This window comes from Bison bison, unplaced genomic scaffold (assembly GCF_000754665.1).
Source record: "Bison bison bison isolate TAMUID 2011002044 unplaced genomic scaffold, Bison_UMD1.0 scf7180017864304, whole genome shotgun sequence".
In the NCBI taxonomy this organism is placed as follows: domain Eukaryota; kingdom Metazoa; phylum Chordata; class Mammalia; order Artiodactyla; family Bovidae; genus Bison; species Bison bison.
The window spans coordinates 12,569,942-12,578,467 of NW_011494876.1; the positions used below are offsets into that span (position 1 = coordinate 12,569,942).

Genomic DNA, 8,526 nt, shown 5'->3' on the forward strand with positions numbered 1-8,526 from the left:
ATTTTTCAAAAGCTTTTTTTTTGTGAGACTTTTTCGACAACATGTTGAAAGATATATGGAAACTATAGTACTGAAGTACTAAGTACTTCATTTTGGGCAACTGCCCCCTCCCCCTCAAAAAAACACAGGCTTTTGGTTTTGAGGCCCCAAGCTTGTTCTCCTAACATGACTTCCTCCACCCACAAGAGAACCTCTGCTTCAGCGATCTGGGTCTCAGTTTCCTTCTCACTGAAGCCTCTCTTTTGTCTGGAATGGTCTTCACGTTACCACAAATCATTACACTGATGGCCATAAGGGCCTTCTTTAGCTGCTGGCCTCGATGTTCTGGCTGGTACCTCAAGCCTTCTGCAAACACGCTGGGATTCCTGGAGACTAGCAGTGAAACCAACATGTTGGTCAAGAGCTACTTAGGAAATAAATTGCACTGACCACCAGCTGGAGGAACAACTTGGTCAAGTAGCTTCATGCTGGTTTTCTTCCAAATTTTCTTGATCACAGCTCGGAGTTCTTCATTAGCTTGTTCCAGGTTGCCTGGATTCAAAATGCAAGAGAGGCAAATGAGCCTTGTTTCTTTTCCCCTGCAACGCCTCTCTGTTCTCACCAGAGCTGCCGGTGGCACGAGTCACCTCTGAGCTCTCTGGGACAAAGTGAGCATGAAGGGAGGAGAGAAAGGTGGAGGAGGCTGGCCTGGCCAGAGGGCCCAGCACAGACATCCTGATTACATGCACCACCCCGGCCCCTGGGGGGGGGCGGCTTCTGACAAGAAGAGGTCCACGTGAGAATTAAGGTGGGACATGGCCTCCCCGTCCTCTTCTCCCACCTGTCCTGCTTCCAGGGAGGGCTCACCTTCAGTCTTGATTTTAAGAGCCGTTCGAACCAGAGCAAACAGAGTTGCATTAAACATGACTGTCCCATCACTGTTGAGTGGCATGTTCATAGCAACTAGTCTCTGTAAACAGAAAGAAAAGTCCCTTGATAGAATGCAAACAACCGAGGACAGCTGCAGTCCATTCCATTTATTTTCTGTTTATTCTCTCCAGCTCCTTTCTAATGGCTCCTTGATTCAAGTTAATGGCCATTGAGGGGCACCTACCGTTTGAGGGGCTCTGAGATGACAAAGCACAAATGCTGGCACTCAGATAACGTGTTTTTTTTTTAACTGTTTAGTCCCCTACTATTCATTCATTCCTCTCCCCTTCTCATCAGCTGGCTCCCCTGTGTCTTGGGGTCAAGCCTCCATTCTGGGCACATCTTTAAAGGCTGTTTGGGGGTAAAATGATATACCAGGTATGATGAGCCAGGCACAGAGTCTGAGACAAAGGTCCTCAACCAATGAAGCCCATTACTTTTCCTAACTTGGGGAGTGTCCTTCAAGGACCCTTCCCCGGAGACACCACTGTGGAGTGTTTTGTACAAGTCCATGTGGTTCCTCCGACGGTTTGGCCTTGCAGAGCTGGATCCCCAATGTCCTGCTCCTGTCTTCTCTCTCTTTACCCTTGTAACACCAGCACTGAGAGCCGGAGAGGACTAGGATGAGAGAAAACACCCTCTCTGGCCCCAGCTGATGCAGATGACATGCCCAGAGCCAAGTGAAGTGCAAGGGTTAAAGGATATCATAGACACTAAGGGCATAGACACTTCAGCTGGGTGCCTGGCAGGTGTAAGTGCTAAAGAAGTGGTACTTAGAATTACTAATAGTTTCACATTTCTTACTTTCGGCTGACAAGGTGTCCCAAAAGAAAGATGTTAAAAGCTTTTCCTCCTCCCTATCAATGGACTACAACCTTGGGTACACAGGATTCACCCTACCTGAATTCCTAGTCCTAGGACAGCCTGAAAATTTACTTGGACTGCTGCTGCTGTTAAGTCGCTTCAGTCGTGTCTGACTCTGTGCAACCCCATAGGTGGCAACCCACCAGGCTCCTCCGTCCCTGGGATTCTCCAGGCAAGAGTACTGGAGTGGGTTACCATTTCCTTCTCCAACGCATGCATTTACTTGGACAGCCTGCACATTTACTTGCATCTCCTGGTAAATTTCTGAATCAGCAAACTGCTTTGTCCTTAGAGCACAAAGTAGTCCACTTTTACTTACACAGGTCCTTCCTTAGATCTTTTATATAAACGGGTCTGCAAACGCAAACATAAAACAATAACTATGAGCTAGAACTCATCTTGTTCTTGGAAAGCAGAAAAGAGCCTGGTACTGTGAAATCTATGGGAAAAAGTCAACATCCATGGCTTATTCTCTGCGCCGACATCCAGAGTTCAGGATGAGCAGAAGCAAAGACTCAGGCAAGGAGCCCAAGGACTTGCCAATGAAGCTTTCTGGACTTCCAGCACAGGGCAAAATGAGTTAGACTCAGATTTCTCTGAAAGCCTGAAATACACTGTAGACTCCACTCTACTGCGATTCTGTCTAGAGCTAGCCTAGCACCCCTCTGAGGGTCAGGTGAACCCCTGACCCTGAATCCCACCAGATCTGTGGGAAGGGGGGACCAGGTGTTGCACAGTCTGGCCGGATTTCTACACGGCAGTTTCAACAGACAAACTCCCCCATTTCTCCTCTAAAACATGGGGGTCCTTTTCTGTTTCTACAGCTGCCAGGTGATTTGACATGAACTCTACCGAAAGAAACCAGATCTCGAGGAGAGCTTACAGAGAGCATGGTCTGATATGAAAACGTCAGGAATGGGGTGAGGTGGTGATAGGAATGGAGCAGGATAATTAAATACTTAGCTTCAAAGTCCCACTAGGGCATTGAAGACAGAAGGGAATTCTAAGCGAGCTTGGGAGACTGTTGCAAGCCTTCGGTCACTCAACAAGAGAATCCAGTAACCAAGCAACAGTGTACACAAGCAAAGCACCAGACAGTAGGCATGGGGTCTGAGTCTCATTCACCAAGTCAGGGAGCTGGAGAGCAGCACATCTGCATGCGGCCGTGACAGGAATACAGGTGAAAGGGAAAAGAAGCTAGGTGAAAGGGGATATTATACCAAAACCTGAGATCAATTACCTTGTTTTAGTATACACTACCACCCTTTTGTTAATAAACATACGATTTAAACACCACCATGATGGTCCTGGTTACACCATAAAAGGTTAAAAGAGGAACTAAGGGTATCAGCCTTGATATCTACCTAAAAATGAGGAAGAAGGGGATATTCTCTCCTCTACTTTTCCTTTGATTATAAAAATGTAAACCTCTGCTCTCGGGGCTGCGCTCGCTTGCCTGCCCCCTGTATCTCTCACAAGCATCCTATGCTAATAAACGCACTCTTTGCCAGCCACTCTGCCTCATACTGAATTCTTTCCACATTGAGACAAAAAAACCTGAGTTTTAGTAAGCCCAGGTGAATGGTTTAAACTAAGAGACTGTGTTCGAGTCCCCTCCTAAGGCAGGGATTGTGGGTTCAAGTCTCAATCTGAGGTGCAGATGGGTTCAAGTCCCATCTGACAAAGAGTGTGGTTTTAGCAAGAGACTTGAATCCACCCCTGAGAGGCCACTGCTCGATGCAGGCTCCCTGGGAAGGGAGCCCTGGCAACAGAGGGTCACCATGTGCACCATCACACCAGCTCGGAGATGTTCAGATCACCAAGTCCTCTCCATTCTACTCCCTAAGCAGACCCCTAAGCCAACACCTCCTCTCCACGCCCACTCCACTGCCCTCCCTCCGGCTCTTGCCATATGTTGCAATGAGATAATGCAACAGCTCTCCTGGGTGTTCTCCTGTCTCCAGTTTACCTCTCTGTTGTCTAGAGGCAACTTTCTAGAACAGACCTCTATTCACGTTCCTTCCATGAGACTCAGCATGACACAGAAGGCTCCGCACAGCTACACTCAGCTGGGGCCTCAGGCCTCTGCCACCTTCTCTCGTGTTCCAGCCACACCAGCCACTCTTTGTTCTCCTGCCTCCCCGTCTGGGCTCTCTAGGCTCCCCTTCTGTGATGCTCTTTCCGCTCTGACAAACTCCTACTTCTCTCCTGCTGAACCTGATGTAAGTGTCACCATTCCCTTCTCCCAACCAGTGACAAATTACATAATTCCCTTCCTAACCTTATCGTTGGCTGAAAGGGTGACTTGAGAGTTATACATTCAAGAGCTCCTCAAGGATGGCAACCACATAACATTCATCTCAGCACCCCGCCAGCGCCTGACGGCAGGCTCCGCAGAACATAAGTTAATCAGTGCTGACTAAAGCGGGGAGGCCCTCTGAGAGGCCTTCAGGCACGCCAAGAAGACGCTCACCTTGCAGGCTACCCGGTGTGGACACAACTTCCCGAAGCCCAGGGGAGGCTGGATGCGGCGGAGCAGAGTGACCACGTCCAGGTGCTTGATCCTGCCCCTGGAGGCAAAGTGCAGCATGAGGGCAGGGTGGCACCACCCATCCAGGCTTGCGGTCCCTCCCACCTTCCCAGGGAGCACAGCCAACACCCAGAAACAGCTCATACAAGCCACATGGAATTCTTTTCCACTTACTTTGCCTCAGGGTCATATTCAGACCAGATCCGTTTGAATTCATCTAAATGGTGAGGCCCCAGAATAGACCAGTCCCGGGTGAGATAATCAAAATTGTCCATGATGACAGCCACGAAGAGGTTGATGATCTGTAAAAGCCAATCGAGGGGAGTTTCAGGTGCAGTGAGTTTAGCTGGGTTCAATCCTAGTGAGTGCTTCCTGATTATAAGGGTCACAAGACATCTGGACCCATTTCTCCCAGAAAGGCTGAAAAACTTTCCTTCTAAAGAATGATTAAGAAAAAGCAGGCTTCCAGCTTTCACAAATGGTTTGGGTATAGTCCCCGGGGGTGGCGGGGAGGGTGGCGGGGGGTGGGTAGGTATTGTCTGATCTTTTGAAACACACTGGAGTTTTATAATTTGCACCGAATAACTCACTGTCGTAAGTTACTACTATGTGCAGTGGCTTCGAGATTTTTATAAAAGAACCAGCAGCCCTAAGAAGCTAGAGTGGTGAAGCCTGTTAGTGAGCACCAAAACCCCTATTACAACAAAGGCGTTTATATTAACACAGGCCTCACTCAGCAGAAACCTCAACTGCCCAGTGGAGTCTAGAGTGCTCGTCAACATAAGATACCGCACAGCTATTTGATGGGGCAATATTACTGGTCTGAATCTCAAATGCGACATGAATATCTATGAGAGGAGTGCAGGGGTTTGTGAGGCAATTCTGATCACTTACCAGAAATGCGCAGAGCATATAAAAACTGATGAAATAAACGATGGCGAAGTTGCTCCCACATGTGTATTCCTCCCCAGGGTTGTAATCCGAGTCGGGGTCGCATTGCTTCCCCGGGAGGCAGGCTAACATGATTTCCTGCCAGGCCTCCCCCGTCGCACACCTTTTTTGGATCAAGCAAAGAAAGAAAGAAGGCATATAAGGCTTAGACCCTCAAGAAATTTTAAGAAAAAATATTTTTCAATTAGATTAAAACCTAAGTAATTTGGGAGGAAGGCAGCTTGATTTAGTCAAAATTCCTAAACTGAAAATCCTATTTATTTTCAAATGCAACTTGTATCAGTAAGTGGAGAACCAGCTGAAACTCCCTTTGATATGCATCAACCACTGGATATAAGCACATCAATTCTTTTAGTATAAAGGGATGTTTGTTTTGTTGTCTTTTCTCTTTTAGACACTTACACTGTAATTTTTAAATGATTATTATTTTTAGCAACCTAACATCTGACATCTTGATTAGATTCCCCATTCAATTCTGTTGAAAGAAAAGAACTGGAAACTAACTTACAAAGAATTTGCTCTCCAGTCACTAGAGACAATAGAAATTACTTGTATGGTTTCTAGAAAGTTCTCACACTTCAAGGCACTCTGTTTACAAAGTTATTTAAAAAGAGTTAAAAACAATCCCATACAGCTTGAAATTGTGCATCTCACAAAGCTCCCCACTGACTGTGCAAAAGGCTTCCATGTTCCGGCTAAATTTTCATTTTCCTGGTTGTTTGAGTGCATGCGCCCACGTGTGAGCATATACTCCATACCCTCCCAGTGGCTCAGCAGACCTACTCATTCACTCCCAAATGGAGAACCTTACGCCAATCACCAAAAGCCAACAAAATTCCTCTGTGACTAAAATGCTACCATATCCATGTAAGAATACAAAACAAATACAAAAAACCACCAGGACCCAACTGCTTTAAGAACTCGGGTCCTCTTTTGCTCTGGAGCCCAAAGCCAGAGACATCTACTCGGGACTGGACTTGGTCACCTGAAGAGCAGCAGCACCGCCTGGGGAAAGGTCTGGAAATTGTTGTTTCTGTTGATCTGGTTGTTATCTCTCATGGCCACTTTCCCGAACATCTAGAGAGAGAAATTATTAGGGGAAAAAGAAAAAATTTTATCATATGGAGAAAAAAAAAAAAAAAAGCCCTCCACATGTGAATTTAGAACTCAAGTTCAGTCAATGCCCAAAATGCCTGGCACTTGATTCATCCCACTGAGGTGTGCTGGGCTCTCTTCTAACCACTGGGCACATCCTCAGCTCGACAAGTTCCTACCCTGGGGAAGGGACACAGAAATAACCAGACAGGCAGCCCTCCCAATGGGAGTTCGGCTGGTCCAGCCCCACAGGAAGCACAGAACAGGCTCAGGGGATCCCTGAGGCTGGGGGCTGGCACCAGGGAAGGCTTGCAGGAGAAGTGAGGATAAGGACTGGACTGAAGGGTAAGGAGAACCCAGTCAGGCGACAAGGAGGGCAAAGGGTGCTCCAGGCAGAGGGTGCAAGGCCTGCAAAGGAGCAGAAGAGACATGGCCTGGGTACTCCAGGAAATGAAGCCAAAGTGAATGTGATAGACAGACCAAAGACAGGCTGTGGACAAGCACGGGGGGCTGGTGGGCTTTGCTGTAAGGGCCAGGAGAAGTTACTGAGTGCTTCACTCACAGAGATTATAGAAGCAGACTGACATTTAGGAAGAGCCTGATGCCCAGCAAAGACTCTTCAGTGAACATAGGGTGGTACGTGTGATGCAGTTTGCAGTTCTCTGTAACACTTAAGTTTTACATGAGGACGTTATGGCATAAAAGACCTTTCGGGGCCCAGAGCACCAAACGCCGCTGAAATACAGGGGCTCAAGCACACTGACTCTTCATTCAAAACCCCTGGTGACATGGAATCTAGAAAGATGGTACTGATGAACCTATTTGCAGGGCGACAGTGAAGATACAGACTCAGAGAACAGACTTACGGACAAGGGCGGGGGGCCGCGGTGGAGGAAGGAGAGGGTGAGGTGAATGCAGAGGGTAGCATGGAGGCATATACGCTGCCATACGTAAAATAGGTAGCCAACGGAATTCGCTGTATGACTCAGGGAACTCAAACCGGGGCTCTGTAACAACCTAGAGCAGTGGCAAAGGGTGGGATGTGGGAGGAAGGTTCAAGAGGGAGGGGACATGTGTACAGCTATGACTAATTCATGTTGATGTATGGCAGAAATCAAACCAAGACTGTGAAGCAATTATCCCTCAATTAAAAATAAATACACAAGTTAAAACCCTGGTGAGTCCTGGTGACTTACACATGCTTCTCTGCTTTAAGAATACAAAAGTCGGGACCACCACGTCTCTGCCACTGGAATACTTCTCCTCCTCCTTATCACAGCACTCCCTGACCTGAACCAGTGGAGAGCAGGGCAGAGAGACCCCGGGGTGGAGGGTATCCAGGACCAGGCTCCTTCACCTCCCTCTCCCCACAGAGGCTCTGCCCCAACCCAGCCACTTCATGTTAGGCTCAGTTGTTAGTGAGCTCCTGTCCCCTCTTCACACCTCACGAGGGGATGGAGAGCAGACCCCAGGTCACAGGAGGGCTTGCTTGCATGCTTCTTTTTAGAGGGGCGCTTCTGAGGCAAGATAATGGCTCACTTCAGCCCCAGCATCTGAAATGCTTTCAGATGATAAACAGATTTTAGTATCACTCAGTATCCTTTTAGCAACGGTGGTACAGAAAACAGGACAATTACGGCTTCTTTCAGTACTGCACTTGTCTACACTCAGCTGTGGGTTTTCTCCATCAGTTGGCTCTCCTCAGACACAGATCGGGGGTGGGGAGAGCCCTAAAGTCAGCTTAACCTCCTCACACCCTTCTAACCCTGGGGCTCTTGCTGGTACAAGCCCTGTCCCGCAGGGCCAAGTCTTTCTCAACTTTATTGCTCTTTAGCAGCCAAGCCGGGCTAAAAAACCATGACCTGCCTTTCCAGTCCACCTGTCCCAAGAGCAGCATGCTGGGGCGATGCAGCAAAGGGATCCAGGGGAGAGGTGCTGGAGCATACCTGCATGCCGATGACCGCGTAGATGAAGAACAGCATGGCAATGAGAAGGGCGACATACGGGAGCGCCTGGAAGACAGGAGGTACTCGGGTCAGTGTGAGCCTCCGGTCCCTGCAGCACCGATGGCTTGGGGGCGGGGAGGGGAGAAACTGAAGGCCCACATAGGGAACACCCTCTATTCTTTTCCATGCTATACTGAAAGGACATCAGTAGTGAGGAAGAGCTTTGTAAAT

General features: G+C 48.2%; 1 protein-coding gene across 2 annotated transcripts in view; it reads right to left on the reverse strand.

The window, feature by feature from the left end:
• Positions 1-8,526, reverse strand: part of CACNA1D (calcium channel, voltage-dependent, L type, alpha 1D subunit) — a 349,684-nt gene that overhangs the window by 29,339 nt on the left and 311,819 nt on the right. For both annotated transcript variants that reach the window (XM_010851679.1, XM_010851678.1), the window contains 7 exons: positions 8,296-8,361; positions 6,240-6,331; positions 5,198-5,357; positions 4,478-4,605; positions 4,247-4,343; positions 847-949; positions 430-531 (listed from right to left, as the gene is read on the reverse strand). In XM_010851679.1, coding sequence (XP_010849981.1) covers positions 430-531; positions 847-949; positions 4,247-4,343; positions 4,478-4,605; positions 5,198-5,357; positions 6,240-6,331; positions 8,296-8,361 — 748 coding nt within the window. The remainder of the gene's footprint in view (positions 1-429; positions 532-846; positions 950-4,246; positions 4,344-4,477; positions 4,606-5,197; positions 5,358-6,239; positions 6,332-8,295; positions 8,362-8,526) is intronic.